The 24,865-nt window shown below is 35.9% G+C and overlaps 1 protein-coding gene across 2 annotated transcripts in view; it reads left to right on the top strand.

The window, feature by feature from the left end:
• The window catches only part of HFM1 (helicase for meiosis 1), an 83,270-nt gene extending 58,831 nt beyond the window's left edge, over nt 1-24,439 (top strand). Inside the window, exons 30-38 of one of the 2 annotated variants that reach the window (XM_016197223.2) lie at nt 6,336-6,416; nt 6,661-6,776; nt 8,768-8,847; nt 9,822-9,925; nt 16,009-16,131; nt 17,511-17,601; nt 20,431-20,542; nt 20,634-20,788; nt 24,370-24,439. In XM_016197223.2, coding sequence (XP_016052709.2) covers nt 6,336-6,416; nt 6,661-6,776; nt 8,768-8,847; nt 9,822-9,925; nt 16,009-16,131; nt 17,511-17,601; nt 20,431-20,542; nt 20,634-20,788; nt 24,370-24,439 — 932 coding nt within the window. Of the gene's footprint in view, nt 1-6,335; nt 6,417-6,660; nt 6,777-8,767; nt 8,848-9,821; nt 9,926-15,906; nt 16,132-17,510; nt 17,602-20,430; nt 20,543-20,633; nt 20,789-24,369 lie in introns of both variants that reach the window. The other variant, XM_087820017.1, reaches the window with a different exon arrangement.
• The last annotated feature ends 426 nt before the right edge of the window (nt 24,440-24,865 follow it).

The following is a 24,865-nucleotide window of genomic DNA, read 5'->3' as shown; positions in this document are numbered from 1 at the left end:
GAGTTTAACATAAATCAGTAACTGCAAAAATCTAGTTGAAACTCAGCAATATTAACTCCAGTAGCCTATGCACAGACCACATTATTTGAATTTAAAATTAGAATGTGAGGCTAAGTGTGTCATGGATGCCCACTATTTTCTATTTCTTTTTCTGAATTTTTTTTAAGCAACTCACCCTTGCTCCAGCAGCCATAATTGACCATGTTAAAGTAATTTTAAATATTTTCCTTAAATACATTTCTAGTTGACGTTAATAAATTTATTTTACTTTAAGTACTTGGAACTGGGGGCTTTAAGAACATACATTAATTATATGTAAATTTATATAATATATGACAAAACTATAAAAATGTATGAATTTCAGATTATGATAGTGATGGAATATGCACTCTCTTTACAGTATACCTAAAAGTACAGCTTAGGTCAGTTATTTTTGAGAACCTTATTTTTCCAATTATCAATCTCTGTAAGCTTTTGTTTGTTATTAAGACAAATCCAGACAATTTGCGGGATATAGGGAGTGTGGTGCAGGCAGAGGAGCACTTATATTTCCTAACTGCCATTTCTAACCAATATAGAGTGTCCCCCCAAATGTATATACATACATTTTTTGATAGCTCAATTGATGTTTCTTTTCAGATTTAACCCATTGGAATTAATTATTCAAAGTGCGTATACATATTTTTAGGACACCCTATATAGTAAAATGTTTTTGTCACTTGTAATATCCATATGCTAGTGTTCTATAAAAACACTTGTATATAGTCTTAATTCCCAACAAGACTTGCTAACTCTGCCTTGAAATTTTTAGGAGTCCCCAGACTTTAGAATTCGATTCTCAGGTCCTAGTTAGTTTTCACCACTGGGAACAAACGTGTGTAGTCATTGTGCACCATCTTGTGGTAATGTTTAGAAATACACCTATTAGGAGTCCTTGGATTAAGGGATGAAGCAAATCCTTATCCTTTAGTGTAAAATAACCTGCAAGGCATTCCCTCCTAGTCTTCCCACCCCCAAGACAGTAGATTCTTTTCCTAAATAAGTTAAATGCATTTCCTGTGGAGAACTAAGGCAGCAATATAGCTAGGGAAGCAGGGTGGTTGAGCAATAAGGCTCTGGAATTAAACTACCTGAATTAGAATCTCAAATTTGCTATTTATTATCTGCATAGTCTTCAATGTGTTACTTAACCTCTGTATGAATTAATTTCCTCATATGTAAAATGGAGCTAGAATAGAACTGTCTTATAGACAGACATCCAAGGATGAAGAGACAGACATTTGAGGAAAACCTGGAACATATGAAAGAAAGCCCAAAATAAGGAAACAAAAATTGGATTAAAGAGCAACAGGATATTTCAGGAATGCAATAAAATGTAACATAAACTAATTAGTAACCTCTGAGAAATTAAAGATTAAATTGCAACCATAAAACAGAATAGGATACCATGAAAAAAAGCAATTAACAAGAGTGAATACAAGGAAATAAAAACTGTGATTGAAAAAAAGTAGCTGGAGGATGAGAAGATAAAGTCAGTACAATATAAATGAAAGCAAAAAGACAAGGAGACAGAAAATAAAAGACAAAGGTGCAATCTAGTAGTCTGATAGTTGACTAATAAATTTTCCATAGAGAGGGAAGAAACCAATCAGAAGACATAATTTGTGAAAATTTTGTAGACTTGAAGTAAAACAAATCTGCACATCAAAAAGACTTAGTGCTAGTTAGAATGAATGAAAGAAGATATACAAAGAAGGCTAAATTGTAACATTTCAGAACATCATGGATAAAGAGAAAATCATAAATGTTTCCAAGTTACAAAAATCAAAATTGTGTTAGTTTTTTTTATCAGCGACACTGGATGCTAGAAGACAATGGATTTAAAAATCCAGGGGGAAATGATTTTCAACCCTGTGTTCTATACCCAGCAAAACTATTAATTAAGTGTGAAAGTAAAATAGAGACAACTTAATACATTCAAGGATTCAGAAAGTTTAACTGTCACATATCCTTTCACAGACAGTTTGGGGATGAGCACAACAAAAGAAAGCTGTTAACCAAGAAAAGTCAAAGAATCCAGGAATAGTGGATTCATCGCAGGGGCTTAATGAAAGGAAGTTCCAGGATAACAACTATAGGACAGGCCTAGATTGCACTAGGAGAAAGATGGCGGGCTCTAGATAGGAAGTATCTCTGAAGGGAGAGTGAATGGGTACAGTGTTTCCATATATTTGTTTTTATCTTTGAAATATCAAATGAGTTTAAACTTAAGGTAGATATTGCTGGACTAAAAGGAAGGCAATAAAACTTATGGGACAACAATATGGTGCTCAAGAAAGAAAAGCACTCCACTTGATTTGCCATAAAATACAGTTGTACCTTCTATATCTCTCTCAAATCAGTCCATTCTCTTTAACTCTACTCTCACCACCTACACTGAGTTACTTTCATTTTCTTGCTTCAATGACTGCAGTAGCTTCTTAACCAGTTTTCTTGTATTTATTTATTTATTATATTTTAAATTACAGTTTATGTTAAATTTTATTCTATATTAGTTTCAGATGTACAGTATAGTAGTTAGACAGTTATGTACTTTACAGAGTAGTCCCTCTGATATTTCAAGTACCCACCTGTCTCCATCTATAGTTATTACGATACTGACTATATTCCCTATGCTGTAATTCACATCTCTATGACTGTTCTGTAACTACCAATTTGCACTTCTTAATCCCTTCATCTTTTTCACTCAGCCCCCCAACCCTCCCTTCTGTCAACCATCAGCCTATTCTCTGTATTTATGAATCTATTTCTATTTTGTTTATTTTGTTCTTTAGATTCCACATATACGTTAACCAGTTTTCTTGCATCCATTCTGTTCTCTCTCAAATCCATTCTCCTTATACTCTATAGATTGATTTTTTTCTTTTCTTTCAAAACGCAGATTCAATTACAAGTATGTTCCTTCTTTAGTTAAAACACTTCACAATGGCTCCCCATAGCTTTTAGAATAGGAGATCCAAATCCTTAACAGGTCCCATACTGCCACGTGGTCAGTCAGTCCCTAAGTAGCAGTGGGGTGGCAGCTGCTATGTAGTCTTGCCTCACCTCCATAGAGTTGCCATTTAAGGGCACAAGAGACCCAAATGGATTTAGATAGTTTATTACTTACACAGACAGCAAAACAAGATCAGCATGGTCTCAACTGCTTGCCCGAGGGGCCAGATGATAAGAATGGTAGGTTGCTTTGTTTTTGAGGAGTCAACTCCAGGTTGCAGCTGAGCAGGTTTTATAGACTGCAGCTGTACCAGAAAGGGGCAAGGTGAAAAGTCCTATGCCTTACTGGAACCAAGAGGCAGATGAGAAACTGTCTCATGGCAGCCACGTGCAAGATAGGGAGCCTCCTGCAAGTCAGATGAGAAATGGCCTTTAACTTCTCCTCCCAAGACCGAGTATCTTGACCTGTTCCAGGCAGAATCAGAGGGCATTCTGTAAATAGTTGAGCCTTGCCTATGTGGCCTATGTGGAGACATGCAATTGCCAGGGTGCCATGGTGGAGCTATTTCCCTACAAACACTGGCTGACCTTTCTACCACTACAGTCTCATCTCATGCACTCTCTTACTTGCTGAGCGTCAGCCACACTGACTTTCTTTCAGTTTCTCATGCTTTCCCTTCTCATAGAGCTTTTGCATATGTTATTCCCTCTGCCGGAAATACTTTCTCCTATCTCTTTGCCTTAACTCCCATTCTTACTCCTCAACCCAAATGTCACTTCCTTAGGGAACTGACCAGGACAGGTCCCCTTGTTACCAAATAGCATTGTACCCTTCTCCTTCATAGCACACAGAACAATTTTAATTTTACAATTACCATATAATCTTTAATTAATGTAATAGTAGTGATAATGTATACACTAATATATTAGTTTGTCACTTAATATTTTTAAAAGAATTTTATTGGTTTTTTAGAGAGAGAGGAAGGGAGAGGGAGAGAGAGAAACATCAACGTGTGAGAGCATAACATCGATCAGCTGCCTCCTGCACACTCCCTACTGGGGGCTGAGCTTGCAACCCAGGTATGTGCCCTGACCAGGGATTGAACTGGCAACTTTTCTGTGCATGGGACAACACCCAACCAACTGAACTACACTGGCCAGGGTAGTTTATCATTTAATTTTAAAATGCTTTCACATACTTAATTTTATCTTTTCATCCCTGTGAGGTAAACAAAAAAGGTATTTTAATCTCTGCTTTTTACAGATAAAAGCCCATATTAGAACTCATGTTCTCTTACTGTAATTTAGGGTGCCCTATACTTTTCCACTCTGTTATTCATGTAAATACATTAAATATAAGGCAGCATACAGTAACCAGAGAGGGATAAAGAAAATGCCATAGGAGCTCAAAGGAAGGAGAAATCACTTCCAGATGGGTAATCTTCATGATATAGGTGCCATTTGAGTTGGCCTTGAAAGTTGGTAGGGTTCTGATAGACAAAGAAGTGAAGGTCTTCTAAGATGAGGTAAGTACAATCCTAGAAAGTCTTGGGACTGTTTCAATAATGGCAAGTGAATGTGTTTTGATGAATGTAAGGTTAGTATGGGTGCTGGAAAGGGAGGCTAGAGTTATATTATGGAGGACCTTCCATAGGAATTAATGTTGTTAGCAGCAGGAAGTAATGTTTCTAAGAGGGCAAATGATCTGATTAGAGTTGAACTTTAGGAGGATTCATTAAGCAACAGATTATAGAATAAATTGTAGCATTGTAGGGCTGGATTCAAGGAAATCAGATAACTAAGTGAGAGATGAGGTCATGAACTGGGGCAAAACTTTGCAAGTCCTGGCCCACCTTGTAAAGTATAATGTCAAAACCTTTCAGCCAAAGACTGCTGGGAGCACACTTATATTTGAGGCAAGTTGGGTGTTGGAGAGCACAGCACTGGCAGCATTGTGAGTCATCTCAGAGAGTTAGGAGGATCTTGTTTGAGGATTTCAGCTCTTGCTGGGTGATTCTTAGGAGGGTTTAGAGAAAGCAGAGGTCAGTTCTGCATTGGTTGTTCTCAGAAAGTGGAGTGTTAGATATTTTGATATATTTTATCTTAGAGATGGATTAAAGAAATAGTAGTCATTTGCGTTAGCCAGAAGAGGGGGATGTTTAGTTATTTTTGTGGTTCCTGAGTGACCTTATCTCTAGTTTCAGAAATAATGGCAACGTAGTCTTATCTTTGTCTTCTCTAGTCACAGAGTGGCCTTATCTGAGTATTGTTTATGTTCAGTTGGGAATACTATTCTTCAGCTGTTAGCTTCCAGTTGCCAGGGATGTTTTATTACTTAATTAGTACCCAATACATTGATCTGCTTAGCCCTCAAGGCATTTAGCCAGTTTCCTCATATGGTGAGCAGATTATCCATTTACCCCAGGGTGCTATATGTAAACAGCGTTATTATTGTCTAGATGTGCTGTGCCTTGAAAAAGGCTGATGGAGCAACAGCACTGAAAATGAAGAGTAAAAACCAAGAAAGGCCATAAAGGTTTTCAAAGCTGTTCAGTATCTACATTTCTAGTTCACTTAAAATTTATGCTCCAGTAAAAATAAACTGATTTTCATTCCTACCGTCTGTAGTTTGCTGCTTTTAAATAATATGTCCTTAACCTGGAACATTTTCCCCTGGTCCCTCTCATGTCCAGATCCTGTCTGTCCTTCAAGGACCAGTTCAAGTGTTTCTCCCTTCATCCTTGTTACTAGTGAGAGCCAAGATCAAGAAAAAACCTATTTAAAGTATTATAAATGAATAAATTACATATTCAAATATATTAATTCTAGTTTTGGGGATCAAGTTGGGAGCAATCTCTCCTTTCTATGAATTTATATAGATTTCTTATACCCCTAAAGCACCTATTTCTAACATTTATTAAATATGTGCTGTGTCCTATCTCCAGACAGCTATCAGTGATGCCATCAAAATGCTATGAGGTTTGCTTCTTTCCTGATTCTTCAGGCTTAAGTATAAAGTTTCAAAACTCCACCCTTATTCTTACCTTCTTCAGAACAAGAAGTACTGAGTTATTCTGTTTATATCAGGGATGTTAACAAAAGTGGCTCAGTGCTCCTTGGGAAAAGCTGAGTTGCAGCTAATAGTGGGGCAGGGACTACCTGTTATCAGAACTATCTTTTTAAAAAATTGCACATTAAATTGGTTAATATTGGTGGAAATCTGAAAAATCATAATCTTTTTGTACTGTCTGAAAGGAAAGAGACTGGATATAAATGTATTATATTAAATTTATTATAATAGATGTAGTAAAAATAGGTTTGTTTATCTTACATTAATTTAGGAATGACTACCTGCAAAAAACCTGGGAACCGAGAATGTAATCATCACTGTAAAAATAAACAGACTTGTGGACATGACTGTTGTGAGTTCCATAAACCAAGTTTATTTTAGGTTTTAAAAATTGAAAGGTCTTTGATAAATAGTAATTACATGCTAATTATCTATGTGTGATAGTTATATTATGCAGTTTGTAACACATATACTTTTCTTTCTCTTGTGGGAAATATGAAAAAAGTAAACATTAGATTAGAAATTTTAAAAAGTTTGGCTTTATAGTAACAGTACCTAAAGTTTAACCTAAAAAACTGTACAATTTCTTTTCATAGGTAAAACTGGAGTTGCACAGAAGTCAGAAATGAAAGAGTCAACAATTTCTTCATATTTATCTGATTTAAGAAACAGAAATGCTGTTTCATCTCTTCCTCCAGCTAAACGTCTCAAGGTTAGTTTTAATAACATTTATCCCTTGTTCTGTAATTAAATGTACATGAATATTCCCTTACTCTGTGTTTCAATTAGGTAGGTAGCCACAGTGTACTTGAGTGCTACCTAGTGTACATAGGAGTATGACCATTGTTCATAACATTGTTTCTTAAGGAAAAGGTATTATAGTTCTTAATAATCAATCTGTAAATCCACTTTTGGGACATATTTACAGCTCCTTCCCTCATTTGCTTCCCTTCCCCCCAAGAAAAGAGGGAAATGGTGAGGGATATTTAGGTTGGCTTGGTTCAGCAATTGAAACTAGTCACTCTTGCCCTTTTCTTGCTCAGTCTGTGCTGAACTGGGCTGGGAAGTCTGAAGTTGATTTTGATTCATGCACCTAGATGAGTACTGAGCAAGAACCTCCTTTCCAAGAAATGAAGAAATGGGAGTTCCTACTGTTTGATAGGCTACTCACTAAGAGACGTATTCTAAGCTTATCATATCCAGGGTAAAATAATGGGTCAGGCCACAGAACAATGTCCAGAAAATGGGAGAATGGCTATTTCTTTTCTAGGGCTTGTATAAGAATGATGATTCTAAGTCATGAGGCTAAAACAAGAGGAATATTGGGAAACAGGGAGAGGCATGCAGTGTGAAATGACTACCATCTGAGATTATTTTTTAGCTACTCAAGTTTTTCCTTCCTTTCTTCCATATTTATTCCATATTAGTTCTTTTTCTTTCCATAGTCATTGAGCACCAAGAGTATGCCAAGCACTATAAAAGGTGCTAAAATACAGTGATGAATAGACAGTTTTAGTCCCAATTCTCATAGAGATTATAGTTGAGTAAAGGTTCCAAGTAAGCAAATAGGCTTTTCCATGTGATGAGTGATTCTGTGACAGAGTGTAAGATAACTTGAACTTAGATAGAAAGTATACTCCACATTTGATATGCCAGGAAAAGATTCCTAATAAACATAATTGAGACTTAAAGAATATATAGGCATAAGCCAGCTATGAAGAGGTAGGCGCCAGAGTGGTAGTAGAGAGGGATAGGAAAGTATTCTGGACATAGAGAATATGCAGTGTTCCAGAGTTGAGAAAGAGATAGAGATCTCTTCAGTTAAAAAGCTGAAGTAATACAGTATTTCTGGACTTCAGTTACAAGTGCAGGGGAGTGGAGAGGGATGAAGCTGGAAAAATAAGTAGAAGCTAGATCATGAACATCTGTTTGCTGTTTTAAGGATTGGCACTTTATTCTGAAAATATTGAGAAGTCACTGAAGGGCTTTAATCAGTGACAGATCAAAATTTCATTTGGTAAAATGCATTATGTATGCAATGTAGAGAATGATACAAAAGGAACGCAAGGACTTATTAGGTGGGTTTTGCAGTAATGCAAGCAAAATGATGGCCTAGTCTAGTATAGTGCCAGTAGCAATGGAGAGAAGTTTAAAATATTTTCCATAGATAGAATCAACTAGCTTGGTACTTAAATGGTAATGAGGGGTGACAGAGAAGGAGTAGTTAAAGATGATGCCCAGCTTTCTGACTCAAGCAACTGGGGAAAATGTAGGGCCTCACTGGGGTAGGAACTCTAAAGGAAAAGCAAGCGTGGAGGTGTAGAAAGATAATAAGTTCACTTTGGGAAATACTGAATTTAGAGGCCTGCAAGTTGTCTAGCTGAAGTTGTTTTACAGACAGCTGGATATAATTGCTTGAAAATCAGGAGGAGGTGATCACTGAAGCTATGGGAGTAGATGAAATCTTTGATTGAGAATGTGTAGAGTGAGAAGAAGGCCTAGTAAAGAGCCTTGAAGAATATCTACATTTAAGAAGAGCCTGAGGAGGAAATTTGAGTTGAGAACTAGCCTGAGTTTTTCATAATTCATTGGTTTTTGGACTTTATGTACCAGCAGGAATTTTGCTGTTTGGCTCATTTGTTAAAAGGTATTGATGTGAAATTGGTAGCTGAACTTGTTTTTGGTTTTTTTTTTCATTAATAGATGCAAATGAATAAATCTCAAAGTGTGGACCTTAAGGAGTTTGGTTTTACTCCAAAAGCTTCTCTTCCTAGTATATCAAGGTACAGATATAATGTTAATATCTAAGGTAAAATTTTCATCATAAACTCTCTGTTCCTCCAAATAGTCATTTATTCAGAGAAAGGTGGTCACTAGCTACCTTCAAATCATTTGGTTCCATAATGAGGTAATGACATCATAAGAGTTTCATTATCTTTCATACCCTAAACTTACCTAGAACTGACTCTATAGTTAGAGAATACTTTAACATTCATTGAATAACCTCTTCCCTGGGAAACGACCCATCCTGTATGTCATTTCATCAGGCTCTCTTTGCCTTCTAAACTTAACAGGTAACAAGAGTATACTTTAGAAAGAGAATTCATGTTGATGTACAAAGTCGAATCTTTTCCATTTAGAGGCCCACTCTATGTTAATAATACCTCAGATTTATAAAATACTTTATAATTAAATTTTTTTTACTTTTATATATTATGTGTTTTGCCCTTAACAACCTGAGGTATTTTTATCCCACTTTATAGATGAAATAAGTGAAGCTCATATTTCTAGTTATAATAAGTCAGCATACTTTACATATATATTATGCTGCCTAGAAGATGATAGTATATGTCATTTCCCTTCCAGATAAGGGAATTTTATATGCAGGGGTTACATTTAATATACTTAACTCATACAGAACAGCCACTGACCAATCAGAACAGATTCCAACACTACTTCAAGAGAACCTAGTTTTTGTTATCTAATGGAAAGTAGCATTAACAATAGATTTTTAAGGCTATGCACAGATAGCAGATATCTACATATTGGGGGCACGTAAAGATGACTAAGTATCTGTTGCTTCTGTTAAAACCTATTTTTTACCCTTTACTACCCAGGCTGGTACAGTTTATCATAGAAGTGTTGAGTGAATGAACCATACCTTTTTTGTAAATTTATATAAGTAAGTAGTTTTCAAAGTCAGATTAACTTTATTATTTTCTTTAGAATTTTTATGGTTTTATTTATCTTTATAAAGGTCAGAATATTTAAATATAGCGGAATTATCTATAATGGAGCAGAGGGATCAGTATGAAATCTGTGCAAATGTTCAACAAGAACCATCTGAATATCAAGACAAAGGTAAATTACCATTGATACTGACTTGAGAGAGATTATGATTTATCATGATTTTGGATTGACAAATAATGTTATTGGAAAAATCAACATCTGAAATCATTATGATTATAAATTTGGCAGCATTTTTCTCTTGGGTTATTAAACCAATTTCAAATTCTTTGAGTCTTTTATTTCAGATGTTTTACTATGTCGTAGATTTTAAAAATATATATCTTCCCTATATAGTGTTGACTATTTTTATTTAAAGATAATATGAGGAAAAGCTGAGAAAATAAAGGATCATTGGGTACAAAATGTACTAAAATGCTAAACCATTACTTTTACATATCTTCAGAATTATTTAAAATAATTTTGTGTTTATAAAATTAGTCCAATTTTACAAAACTTCCATGTGACCTTGGGAAATTTTTAAAAATTTCTTTGGGCCCTACCTTTAAAATTAAGGGATTAAATTGGGTGATCTTTAAAACCGGTGATTCTTATAATTTCTATGATACATAAGAATATAACCTAGTTTGTAGTTATAGCTGGTGTGTAACCTAGTTTTGTCTTTTATCTGTGTCTGTCATTAAATTAATGAGATAATGCATATACATTTTTCAACATTGTGCCTGGTTCATCATTGGCCTGGATCCTGTCATTGATAGCATCATTCCTCTGGGTCACGTTATTAATAAGCAGTCTGTTAAAATGTGTGAGAAATAATACTGGCCATAGAGTTGTTTGTTCAATTAGCTGTATGTAGAAATGGTAAGCTTGGGGTTTTCTGAAAGTAATTTCATGTGTGTGGACTTGGCATCTATTGCCACTCTTTAAGCTGTCACTTTATGCTTCTCCTAGCCGTAATTTAAGATCTTAAGTAGGTAAAGGCTGGAGTACCCACCACTTCTTAGTCACCATGGTAGACATTAGACACAATATAAGATCACGAAAAGTCCTCTAATCTCACCTAGGAGATCAGAACGTTTATCCAACTTGTTCAAAGCCTGAATGTCGTTACAACCTACATAGAAGGTATAAGATTGTCAACCCTCTTATTTTTATCTCCCTTCAATCTACAGCCCTCTAACTTATTTCTTGTGCTGCTGGCTCTACACTGCCCCTCTGCATACCCGAGTTTATCCTTCCCTCTATTTACTTTCATGGTGTTTTGACAGAGTTTTTCTACTTTTATTCTTTTCTAACCAATATTTGAAATCCAATTTATTTATGTTATAAAAGTCTCATCATGATCCTTTAACCCCCAATGATAATGGTATCCCTGTTTTGTTTAATTCCCCCACCCCCCGCTTTTTGGAAAGAAGGATCTGTATAGTATATTCTAGCGCTGCCATTTAGTAGTTGTGTAACCTTTCATAGTATACTTCCCATTTTGTCTTGATACCCTCATCTGGTTATATTTTAGGGATCTTAGGATTTTAGGGATCTTAGGGATTAAATGAGATAATGTATGTAAAACTCTTAGCATAGTATTTGGTACTATTAGTAGTAGTAATTGTGTATCTTATAGTTTTATTTTTGGTGAAAAAACATACTATAATGTATTCAGATACTACTCTTGAGAATGTTTTTAGAAAAACATAGCAAGTTTTATGATCTGTATTCTAATTTCAAGAAGGGAAGAAGGAAAATGTCAGAAATTATATGACAAAGTATGTTGAATCATAAAATTTTAATTGTAAGGGACCTTTGTTCAATTTCTCATTTTACCGTGAAAGAAGCCAAGACTTTGAGAGATTAAATGACTTGCCCAAAATCACATATCTAATTAATGGCAGAACCAGAAATAGAGTACATATCTCTTGATTCCCAGTCCAATGCCATTTCTATAAAATGAAATTGACTTTTAGTTATCAGTGGAGAATTGAAAATTGAACCAATAATATATGAACTCTTTCAACTTTCCATCCCACAAGTCTATATTCCTCTGTCTCTGCACTCGTCATGAACTTTATATTTGTCTTAAAAGAATGATCTTTTCTTCTACTCAAGGTTTCTCTCTCCACCTGCAATCTTAATCTTTCCAACCCTGTCTTCCCTGGCACTTAGAGACCATTTATCCCTCTCCTTTTCCCCATTTTTTTTCAAGCTCTCCTCCCCATTGTCTCTTTTTCTTCAGCATATAAATATGCTTAAGTCTCTTTCTTCTTCAGCTCCATGTGCCCTCTAACTAGTTATGGCCTTTTTTATTGTAAGTGACAGAAATTCTACTCAAAGTGACTTAAGCACAAAAAAGGGAAACCGATTGTCTCATGTAAGCTGAAAAGTCCAGACAGGTATCTGGCTTTAATCTTGCTAGATCCAGGCATTCAGATGATCTTGCCATGTCCCTGATTTTCTCTCATTTATTTAGATATCCTAGTTACTAATAGGCTTTCTTTTTTAAACAGGATTTCTTACATGGCAGTATGCCTCCAACTCACATTTTCCCAGTTTAACAGCTTCACTAGAAAAATGCAGTCTTCCCTGTTAGCTTTGGCAGACGTGAGTTCATTCTGACTGACCTCCTTAGCAATCCCTGTACCCTGGGGACTGAGTCATGTGTTCCACCTGTGCTCTGGGGAAACCCCAGTACTGTGAATGACGTCCTCACCAGGATCACGTGGAATGTGGGTGGCAGTTTACTCAAAGGACAAGAAATATACTCCCACTAAAAGAAGGAAAAGCATACCAGGCAGATAAAAAATAGTCACTAGTCTTTATACACTCTATCTCTTGCTTTCCCATTGAAACAAAAGTTCTTAAAAGAGCAATTTATACTCACTGTGTTCACTTCCTTACCTTCTCATCTCTTCATTTACTAAAACTTGGGTTCTCCATCATTCCTTTGAAACTGCTTTTGCTCAGAGCATTTAGTGACCCCCCAGGTGCTGAATTCAGTGAACTTTCAACTTTTATTTTCTTTCAGCTTTGTGGTATTTGACACACCTGTCTTGTCCTTCCTTTTGGAAATCTCTCCTTTGGTTTCTTTCTTTTTTTGTTTGTTCAAAATATTACAGATGTCCCTTTTTCTCCCCAGTGACCCATTCCTTCCCTTCCTACCCCCTCCCCAGTCCCTCCCCACACCATTGTCCGTGTACTTGGGTTGTGCATATATGCATATAAGTTCTTTGGTTAATCTCTCCCTCTCCACTCCCCCCTTCCATCCATCTGAGATTCGTCGGTCTGATCCATGTTTCCATATCATTGAATCATTTCTGTTCATCAGTTTATTAAGTTCTTTAGATTCTACATATTAGTGAGATCATGTGATGTTTGTCTTTCGCTGCCTGGCTTATTTCTCTTAGCATAATATTCTCCAGGTCCTTCCATACTGTTGGTTTCAATTAAACTCCTCAGTTGGGTCTCCTACTACTTGTTGAACTGTTTGGGCTTTTCTTCCTGTTGATGTTGCAAAAGAATTCTTTTTTTGTTTCTTTATTCTTTTCACTTTTCACACTTTTCTTAAACAATGTCACCTAAGTCCATGCCTTCAATTCCTGACTATATTTGGATGGTTTCTAAGTCTATACTCCTATCTAGATCTTTCTGTCTACCCCTGACCCATCTATACAATTACCTCTCTGGACATATCCACCTAAAAGTTAACATGTCAGCATCTCAGCTCTTTCTTTCTGTTTTCTCTCTGCCTCACTCTGCTTCTTTTTGTTTCCCTTAGGTAAGTGACAGAACTCTTTTTTTTTCCAAGCTGCTAAAGGCAGAAAAGAGTCAGCCTAACTATCTTACTTCACATGTAATTAATCACCAAGTCCTATGTATTTTACCACCTAAACATCTCTATATCTATTCTTTCCTCTCTATTTCTTCTGCTGATACTGTAGCTTAGGCATTCATTGTCTCACTTATTGCAGTGGCTTTCTTACTTTGTTTTTTTTTTTGCTTCCAGTCTCATTATCCTCTAATACATAATTATTCCAAGTGATCTAACAGGCATACCTGTTCAGGTAAGCCTCTTATTAAAATCTTTTTAATAGTTATTCATTACCTTTAATAGCATGAATTTCTTAACATGTCAAACAAACTTCAACACAATCCGCACTTAACTTCATGTGCAGTCTCAGTGGGCCCTGCCTTCTCCTTCTACTTTGTGTTCCAGAAATCCTGAAAACCTACAGTTCTCCAAACATTCTCTCGTCCTTCATACTGCTGTGCCTTTCACATGTTCTTCTCCCTTCGGGGAGTATCTTGACCTTTCTTGCCCTGCTCCACAATCACACAGTTCTATTAAGCTCAAATTCCAGTGTTAACATCTTACCACGTTACCATCTGAAAGGTGTTTTACTCTGACTTCTGTTGTAGGTTTAGGTCCTGTTCCCTTGTATTCCCTTTATACTTTGTACCTTCTATTTTTAGTACACATTATGTTGTGGATGTATATCATTGTGCAAAAGTAGAATAATGCGAACTGTGGGTGTAGGTGCAATTGAAGGATAAAGTAAGACTTGGACAGGTGAAGAAGAGGATAAAGGATACTTAAAGTGAAGGAAACTTAGCAACGATTGGAGCAAGCTTGTACTGGCTCATGAGAGATTATTATTAAATTTTGGGAATCTTTCAACTATTATTAAAAGTTTAATTATATAAACTTTCAATTAAATAAAATATGAAAAAGGCTATAAATGTTCAAAATGAATCACTTCCTATTTATTCTGCTACATTTATTATGTGTGTTCTTGAGATTATTTGCATCTATATTTGCATTTATGTAGTGGAAATACTATACAGTGGGGTGCTATTATGCATTTCTTCTCAACTTTGCATTCAGTGATGTCATGCTGATAGCTTAAAATCAACCCTAGTTGGAAGTATTTATACCATGGAAACCAGTAAACACTGCAAATCAAGGCTTTACTTATTTTTTGTTTGTTTAGACTGTAAAAGGTGATGAAGAAAATGTTAATAGTACAGATTAAATTTAACAGTGTATCATGTCTGTGGCCATCATATTGTGACTCGCACACATAAAAACCTGAGGGACTGTTCTAGTATTTGAGAGCTGTTACCTAATTCAGCAAAGAAGTAGCGCAAGTCAGTGGATGAATGGGTGAAGTCCCAACATATGTCTTTGTTATTTAACTTTCATCCTACTGGTTAAAGTCAACAAAAATATAAAACATCATTCATGTGAGAACTACATTCGCTTGTCAGTTGCAACCATAGATGTAAGGGTTTGGCAAAATTCAATAAAAACATTGAGATAAAAACAGTGAGAATCAGATATATGGAACTTATTATAAGTCATGCTGTATATTTTATTATTTGTAATTGTGTGCTTCATATCCTTTACTTATAATAAATACATATAATACATATAATAAAAATATGTATGTATATACATGCATACTATTTTTGAGAAGCAGTTCCTAAATATTTATTAGCACACCTTTATGGAAAACTGCACATGAGAAGTCAGTCCCCATAACAATCTTACCTTGTAGGTATTACTATCATTCCATTTCACAGAGGAGAAAACTAGGCTCAGAGAGTTTAAATTTCTTGTCTAAGATCATGCAACTAGTAAATGAGGGAGGTGGAATTTTCACCCAGGCAGTCTGATTCTAAGCCCAGGCTTAAAACAATGTATAACACTAAGGATTTTTTAGCAAGAATAAAATTAAGATATATTTTGGACAGATATATTTGTAAAAATACTCAAAATTAACTTGTAGGGAGAATAGCTGGAGGGAGAAAGACCATTTTCCAAGCTAACCTTGGAGTAGGGTTATTCTCATATAGGAATTAAGTTGGAAAATTTATTCAGTCTAAAAGAATCCATTGAAAATTAAATTTAGTTCAACTATCAGTATATGTAATTCGGTGATTAGAATTGGTTGAACACAGTATTCAACAATGCTTGACCCAATGCTTAAAAACTACTATTCAAGACCTCTGTTTAGTAGTTGAAAGATGTGTTGATATATCAATAGATAATAATGCTTATGGTTTAAAAAGTACCTATACTCTCTTGTACATACTCATGACAGATTTTTCTAGCTGGATCTATTCTGCAACTTCAAATGAGAAAGCCCCTCAAGCAGTGCTGTTTAACAGAAATCTTAATGCATCTGGAAACCAGAATTTGACAGATGTGGATAAAAACAACTCTCCATTTTCAGAATTGGGAAATGAAGTTTGGGATGATTTTGATGATGAAGACTTAATAGAAGTTCCTAGCTTTTCAGCTGATAATAAGAAGACAAAAGCATCAGGTAAAATTGTATGTTAGCATGAAATAATTTTATGAGAAATTTTTTGAATATTTTTCAGTTCAGCTTCTGGGACTAATTTTTTTGTTTTGTTTTATGTGCTTGCTTAATTAGCTTTGGTTTGTTAAGATTATAATTTTGAGCAAAACTGAAAATTTGACCCTTCCACAGATAGCATTTCCTTCTCCCAAGGACAGAAGTCAAGATCATTCCATGAGGATAGTATACCATATGAGCTTTTTCTATTCTGTTGTCCCCCTATCTTGTCAAAGACCTTATTCAAATTCAGATTATTTATTCAATTTTTTCTCATAAAACAGATTATCCAGCTCTGCATTCTAAGATCATATATGGTCTGCTAATGTTTGTGAAGGACAAAAATATTTCCTTTCTAAAAGTATTCATTTACTAGCAAAGAAAATAAAAGATAACTTTTATTTCTAGTAGAAATATTAACTTTCAGGTATAAGTAAATAGGAAAGGATTCGTTTCTCCTGTATTAGATATTGTATTTATATTATATACTGTCCAAAAGTAATGAGACTTAGTTCTTTGAGTTACTGGTAGATTTACTCCTATTCACTAAGACAGAGAAGCGAAAATCTTGTGTATGACTTGATAGCGAGATGGAGGTATTCTCTCCCATGACAGCTGTGAGAAGGAAATTATTCCCTTAGAATTATAGTTGCCTCTTAATGTATCCACTCCAGTCCTCTTTTTAAAAAGGCTTTCTAAAGGTAGCAAGTAGAAGTTGAAATATTATTTCAGGGTTCTAAGAATTACCTAAAGAGCTAATACTCCTTCTAGAAGGAATAGGATTTGACCACCTTCACAAAATAGGCCAGAAAAATCTCCAACATGGGATCAGTAGGCACAATTTCCTATATTACTGGGCAACAACTGGTGCCTGCCTCAAAATTAAAAGTCATTGTGTATTGCAAGTTAAGAGACAATTTATACTGATCCTTCAAGGTAGCCTAATCCTGTGAGGGCATGACACTGGAAAAATCAATCACAATAAATGTCCCCGCAAGTATAGAGCACATTTAATGAACTTAATTACTTGTAGACCATTGAAAATATTAAATGAAATTTAATTTGTTCATTTACATGAATTAAAAATAAGTAAATAGATAATAGTGATTTGGGGACCTTTTAAGACAGTGACTAATAAGCTAACCTACGTAATTTTTGGTTTTTCTCTCTTACCTTTGTGCCATTATTTCTCTATGCAAATGAAATTTGGTTATTGAGAAGAATTACCCATTCCTTCCTTAACCAGGCTATATCTGTTGGATAAAGTGAGCCCTTATAGATCTTGTGAAAAGCTCCATTCAGCTGTTTCCTGGCATTTTATTTCAAAATGTTATCTCTTTATATAGGATTTGGAAGCACTTTGAGTTCAGCTACCAGGGGAAGTAAACTATCCTTCCAAGAGTCAAAGAGCAAATTCCAAAGAGAACTGTCAAACAGGCAAGTTTTAGAACTTGGGTTTGGAATACAACTTTATACAACTTTTACAACTTTATATTCTCCTGACATGTAATTGGAGATAGGCATCAAGTCTTAAGATGTCAGAGAAGATGTAAGGTATTAGCCAAACTAAACCCTCTTAATCTTAGAGCTGTGTTTTTCAAAGTGCTGTTGTCAGACCACCTGCATCAGAATCACCTACAGGGTAATATATTTAAAATGCACATTTCTGGGCCCCACACTGAACTTACTGAATCATGGTCTCTGTGGCTGGGCCCCAGGAATCTTCATTTTTCACAAGACTTGAAAGCTGAATAGGAGTTCAGTAGGGCATTCCAAGTAGAAGCAGCATATGTAAAAGGGTAAGGCTTCTCCAAGGGTCAGTAAAGTGTGTGGCCACAGCATTAAGGCTGAGATCGCTAAGGTCTGATTGTAAAGAACCTTAAATGCCATCTTTTTACACTTGTACTATATCCAGTAGGTCACAGACTCAACCTGACTTCAGGGCTTAGTGAGCCAAAGCCAACTATAGTGTCCCATCTAAAGAGAGAAACCACTACTCAGCTGCAACGAGTTGTTGCTGTGCAGGAAATGAGTGTTTAGTGTTGTCAAATATTCTATTTTTTTTTTTTTTTAAAGTTAGGAATCTAAAATTTTATGTGATATCTCCTGACTTTTAAATTTTGACAACTAATTTTTTAAAATGTGACAATCTATAGTGCCCTCCTCCAAAAATAATACTTATAATGTCTGTAGGCTAGATGTCGCTTAAGGGGCCTCTAGTTTTTTACCTCCAGGGTAGGCAGTGAGGAATCGTCCAAGATTATTAGCCCAAGATAAACAGTTTGGTCAGAAAAAAATCATTCTAGTGATTTTCAGAATGATATGTAGTGATATGATATGATAATTAGAATGAATTATAGAGGGTGGGACCACCAGAGACATGGTGGCCTATTTGAGAAAGGCAGCCTATGAGGAGGAGGCCTAAACTAGGGCAGAGGTGATAGAAACTGAGAGATAGATTTGGATTTTTTGAAATATTTTATAGATAACACAAATTAGATTTAGCAAGTGATAGCGTAACATAACTGAGGAAGAAGGAAGAATAAATGGCAAGTGGGTAGATAGAGATGTTATCAGAATATAAGATATATAAACATTTGGAAAAGAAAATAATTTTAGAAATGTTCAACTTGACATTTTTACAAAATGCAAAGTGCATTTGGATATTGGATTTAATTAGAAGTCAAGGGAGAGAAATAGCCACAGCCAAAATTTTTCCAAAGAGAAGTAATACTAGCAACTTTTTATTCAGGGGCCAGTTTACTTAAGGATTGTTTATTTCTCCTTTGTTAAAAGTATTAAATTTGTGGTACCTTTTGGTATGTTTGCTATTATTTATTTGCTATTATTTTATTGATCTTCAACATCAAAGAATTATAGATATCAGAGAATTCTAGCGCTGAAGGAGGCTTAATATAAGTGTTATTTAATTTCCCCACCACTGGGTCCTTGAATCACCTTCCAGTATCACTGACAAGTAATCATGCCATCTCCATCAGGACCACTCCAGTGAACAGGAGCTCATTCACTCCCAAATGCTTATTCCATGTTTGGATCTCCTATACCATTCAAAAGCTTTTAAAATATTTGCCTAAAATATTTATTATTTATTCATTGGTTCTCACTCTGATTCATATCAAATAAACAGATTAGAAGCATCAAAGTGGAACAAAGCTGCAGATGTAGAGAAGCAAAGAATAGGTAGGAATTAGGAGCATACAGGTAGGAAGATAACAACGCACATAAACAGTTTTGTGTGCCACACTTTTAGAAAACTACAGATAATTTGGGGAGAGTTTAAAAGTGACCAACAGGAGATTAGTGGGTTTAAGGAGTCCTATTGAGAAGTCCCTGAGAAACTGGTGCCAGAAGTTGCTAGGAAAAAGGCCTGCAGGCCTAAGGATGTGGGTGGAAAGGAGACATGGTTTTCCTTTTATATCCTTTTTACTATTTTAATTCCTTGCCATTAACCAAAGACAAAAAGATATAATCCTGTCAATATATGTGATTCCCCCACTCTCCTACCCACTGCTTTTGCTCCGTGCATGGCTGTCACATTGTAGCTTATAATGTTCCGTTTGAATTGTCACCTCCTCAGAGAGGCATTGATGACCATAATTTTAAAGTGGGTTTATACCTCTGCACTGTTATTTCCTATAATATTACTCAGTTAATTTTCTTCATATCACTTTAAGGTCTATAATTATGTATATTTATTTTTTACTTATTGCCTGCTCCACTACTAGACTGTAACTCCCTGAGGATTTATCACTTTATACCCAGATCCTAGTACAATATATGACATATGGAAGGGAATATAAATGTTTTATAATGAATGAATTTAATACAGAAGATTAAAGGTGAATTCTAGTGTAAAGTTATACATAGGAAGATAACTAGAGATGTCTGTCTACACTGAGACCAGAATAGGGAAAGGAATTAAAAATGAGATCTACAAAAGATTTACAGACTGCTAGATGAAAGACAATTAAGCATAAGACCCAATTTGAAAGAAAACTGTTGAGTGATTATTTCTGTAGGCCCTTTAAAATAGTATTCTTATCTAATTTGGTATATAGAAGTTGTTGTTTTGTCCAAAGGAAAGGAGATAAACCAAGTTCTCCATGAGTCTAAGAAACAGCATCAGTTTTTATGGTGACAAATATGGTAAACTTCAATCATATTCCCTAAAGAATCACTGTTGATCTAAATTAGAATGGTTTATCTTATTTGCCATATTTACAAATAATTGCTTTTGATTTTTAGTTTTGTTTCGTCGCACGAGGAGCCAGATATTTATTTATCAAATTCTGCTATGTCCAAGTTTGGTGCATCCTCCATGACAACATTTCCTGAACAAGATGAAAATACAAATATTGTAAGAAGCACTATTTTTTTCTTTTAAATTCTGCTCAAATAGTTAAACGGTCAATGATGGCTGCTTTTTTTGTTTTTAACTGAAAATATAGGCCCATTTACAAAAAGGAAAACAACAAAGTCTGTCACCAGTGATTGAAAGGCTATGCTTTCCTCACTCTGAAAAAAGATCAAATTCTTCAAATTTTGTCAAGAAAGTGGATTTCTTTGTTAGAAACAGTGAATGTGAAAACAAAATTGATTTCAGGTAAGAACACTTTAAAGACATTTCAAGAAATACCAATAACAGTTTTTTACAGAGAAATTCAGCATTCTTTTCCCTTGGTTATTTTAAAGATCAGAACCTAAACATTTTATTTACATAAAACATTGAAATTGTAGACCCCTGGTGAGCTGACCTCCTCATGATAATTTATGATAGCAGGTATCTCAATTTTTGAGAACATGTTTGATACTATTAATTAAAACATTATATTGTGATGATAAACTTTTTTACTGATTTGAATGCAGTATGTTGATAATATAATATGTACAGTCATTTAAGAAACCCAAATAAGGAAAAAAATAGTTTCAGTCAAGATGATGGGTTAGGTAAATAATGGTACTTGCATCCTCCCACAACCACATCAGAATTACAACTAAGTCACAGAAGAACCATCATTCAGAACCACCTGAAATCTAGCTGAACAGAAGTCCTACAACCAAGGATGTAAAGAAGAAGCCACATTGAGACTGGTAGAAGGGGTGGAGACACACACTAGCCAGTCCAGTACCCATGTGTGGCAGATAAAAATTGGGAGGGATATCTCCACTGTGGATGTCCCCAACACCAGGCTCCCTAGCCCAGTGTTCCAGTGCCTGAAAGAGAAGTTCCCATAACTTCTGGCTGTGAAAACCAGTGGAGACTGTGGCTGAGTGAGACAGAGGGCTGCTGGAGTCCCAGGTCTTCCTCTTAAAGGACCCATGCATGTATCTACTCTGACTCACTACCTCTGAACTCCAGTGTTGGGGCAGCAGCTTGAAAGGCACCAGGGACATACAGGAAGGAACTGAAGTGTCTGGCATCAGGGCAAGAGCTGGAAGGTCAACTTTCTCTCAGACAGAAATGCTGGCAGAGGCCACTGTTCCTTTTCTGAGCTGGTAGTCTGGCACCATATTGGTGTCTCCATCAACCTGGCTAACACTATTAGACCCACCCTAGTGACTCCCTGAGATCCCACCCCACCCAACTTGTGGGCCCACCCAAGCCATTTCCAGTGGCTTTTCCATTCAAAACACCTGTCTTGGCTCCTGTTTCACACTTCCCTAAAATCTCTCAGCCAAGCAGCATCTGGCCTCAGCATGCTCCGTACCTCTCACTAAGTGGACGCAGGTCTGGCACTAGCAGCAACTGGCCTTGGTTTGCAGCTTGGCCTCTCCTGGCACCTCCAAGCCCAGCACAGGTAGCAGCCATTTGCATATCACTTTGTAGCTTATGCCAGGTGGCCTTGGGCAGAATACAGGTGGTGGCTGATCTTGGCCTGCACCTCCCAGGAGGCCCCAGAGCCAGGGCACCCAGTGGGTAGCTTTAGACCACATCAAAGCACCAGCCAACAACCTCCACAAGTGAAACACTCAAGGGGCAAACTCACTGGATACCAGACTGTGACTGAAGTAAGTCTTGTTCTGTCGGGTGGACCCATATACAGCTGATTCTCCATGGTGGTCACAGCCAGTCCTTGTTGTTGATCAATTGGGGGGGGAGGGGAGAGCTGGGGCTCAGTCCCTCCAGTTGATGTGCCAACAGCAATCAGGACTCAACTACAACAGGAGGGTGTACACAGCCCATATGGGGGGCAGAGGGCAGACCTGGAGTGCCCAGCTTGGGTGAACAGGGAGACTGTGCTGTTGGACCCTATAGAACACCTACTGCATAATGGAATTCTACCAAGCCTGGGAGACATGGCAGCTCTACTGAATGCATAGAAACAAGCACAGGAAGGCTGCCAAAATGAAGAGACAAAGAAACATGTCCCAAATGAAAGAACAGAACAAAACTCCAGAAAAAGAACCATATAAAATGAAGACAAGCAATCTACCAAATGCAGAGTTCAAAACACTGGTTATAAGGGTGCTCAATGAACTTAGAGGAAGAGTAGATGAATTTAATGAGAACTTAAACAAAAAGATAGGAAACATAAAGCAAAACTAGAAGACATAAAAAAGAACCAGTCAGAAATGAAGAATACATTAACTGAAATGAAGAATCCATTATAGGGAATCAACAGTGGAGTAGATGAAACAGAGGACCAAATCAGGGACTTGGAAGATAAGGAAGCAGAAAATACCCAATCAAAACAGCAAAAAGAAAAAATGAATTTTTAAAAAATGAGATTAGTATAAGGAGCCTCTGGGATATTTTCAAGCATACCAGCCTTCACATCATGGGGGTGCAAGAAGGAAAAGAGAGACAGCAAGGAATTGAAAACCTATGTGAAAAATAATGACAGAAAACTTTCCTAACCTGGTGAAGGAAATAGACATACAAGTCCAGGAATCCTAGAGATTCCCAAACAAGATGAACCCAAAGAGACCCACACCAAGACACATCATAATTAAAATTCCAGAGATTAAAGACAAAGAGAGACTCTTAAAAGCAGCAAGGGAAAAGCAGTTAGTGACTGATGTATTTCGGGGGTTGGGGGTGGGAAGAGATTAACCAGTGAACTTATATACATATATGCATAGCCCATGGACAGACAGTAGTGCAGGGAAGTCCTGAGGAGGTGGCGGGAGTGGGGTGGAGGAGGTCAGTGGGGGAAAAAATGGGGACACCTGTAATACTTTTAACAATAAAGATACATTTTTAATAAAAGAAAAGCAGTTAGCTACCTACAAGGGAGCTCCCATAAGACTGTCAGCTGATTTCTCAACAGAAACTTTCAGGCCAGAAGGAATTGGCAAGAAATATTCAAAGTAATGAAAAGCAAGGACCTACAACCAAGATTACCCAGCAAAGCCATCATTTAGAATCGAAGGGGACAGATAAAGAGCTTGCCAGACAAGCTAAAGGAGTTCATCACCACCAAACTAGCATTTCAAGGAATGGTAAAGAGTCTTCTTTAAGAAAAAGAAGGAAAAAAAAGATAAAAAATATGAATAATAAAATGGCAATAAATACATATCTATCAACAATTGAATCCAAAAAACAAAATAAACAAGCAGAACAGAAACAGACTCATTGATACAGAAAACATTTTGATGGTTGCCAGATGGGCGGGGGTTGGGGGGATGGGTGAAAGAGGTGAAGGGATTAAGAAGTACAAATTGGTAATTATAGAATAGTTGTGCAGATCGATGCAAAGTCCAGCATAGGGAATATGATCAATAATATTGTGACTAAAATAAATACATAAAAAGGAATCCAAATGAGATCAGCTAATATTTCAAAAGTTCAAGTTCTATTTTAGCCAACCAGTTCTTTCAGAATTCTACATGAACTAGATTAAGTCGATAATAAATGCCCCACCTCTGGTCATTTTTAATGAGTAACTCTGTAGCAGTTTCCCCCACCTCTTGAATGGTCAAGTTCATAGACATATTGATTAAATGACATCCAATAAATTTAAAGATATATCTCAGAGACTTGGTCCCTACCGTATAATTTATAAAGTTTAATTTTCCCCCACAGACTTCCCACAAGGTTATGCATATTGAAGTTTATTTGATATATTAGCCTCTCAGCAATCTTCAAGTTTATCCACTTTATATTTATTACATTATTGTGTATTTGAAAGTAAATTGTGTTACAATAATAGTTATATTTACATTTGCTTTTTTTTCCCTCAGCAGGTACCATCCTGATGATGAAGCTGATGAAATAAAGTCGTTTCTGGGAATATTTGATGGTATTTTCTAAAAACAAAAACAAAAAAGTGCTCCTTATATTAATAAGACAAATTACAAAGACACCTAATTACAAAGCATGCTTTTATATTTTTAAAAGTATGTAATAATTGTTCAGGTTTATTTCTATTGCATTGGATCAGTTTTGTTGACATTTTCACACAAAAAAGATCTGGACTTATTTATTTTCCTTTTACATTGTAACTTTGTGAAAAGTACTTTTACAGTGGCATTGTTTTAGTAAGCTGATAATTAAATTGTACTTACAGATAATTATTTGGTTATTAATTGGATATTTTGGATTTTGACAAGAACCAGTTTAAAATTTTATTTTTATATTTTCTCAAGAAGAAAGGCATTCTGTTAAAGCAAAATAATGCTAGTTAGTGACTCTGTTGTATGAATTATTCACCAATAGTGTTTTGTCTTACTAAAGATT

The sequence above is a fragment of the Miniopterus natalensis genome, chromosome 9 (genome assembly GCF_054644295.1).
Source record: "Miniopterus natalensis isolate mMinNat1 chromosome 9, mMinNat1.hap1, whole genome shotgun sequence".
Lineage (NCBI taxonomy): Eukaryota > Metazoa > Chordata > Mammalia > Chiroptera > Miniopteridae > Miniopterus > Miniopterus natalensis.
This window is presented reverse-complemented; position numbering and strand designations above follow the sequence as displayed.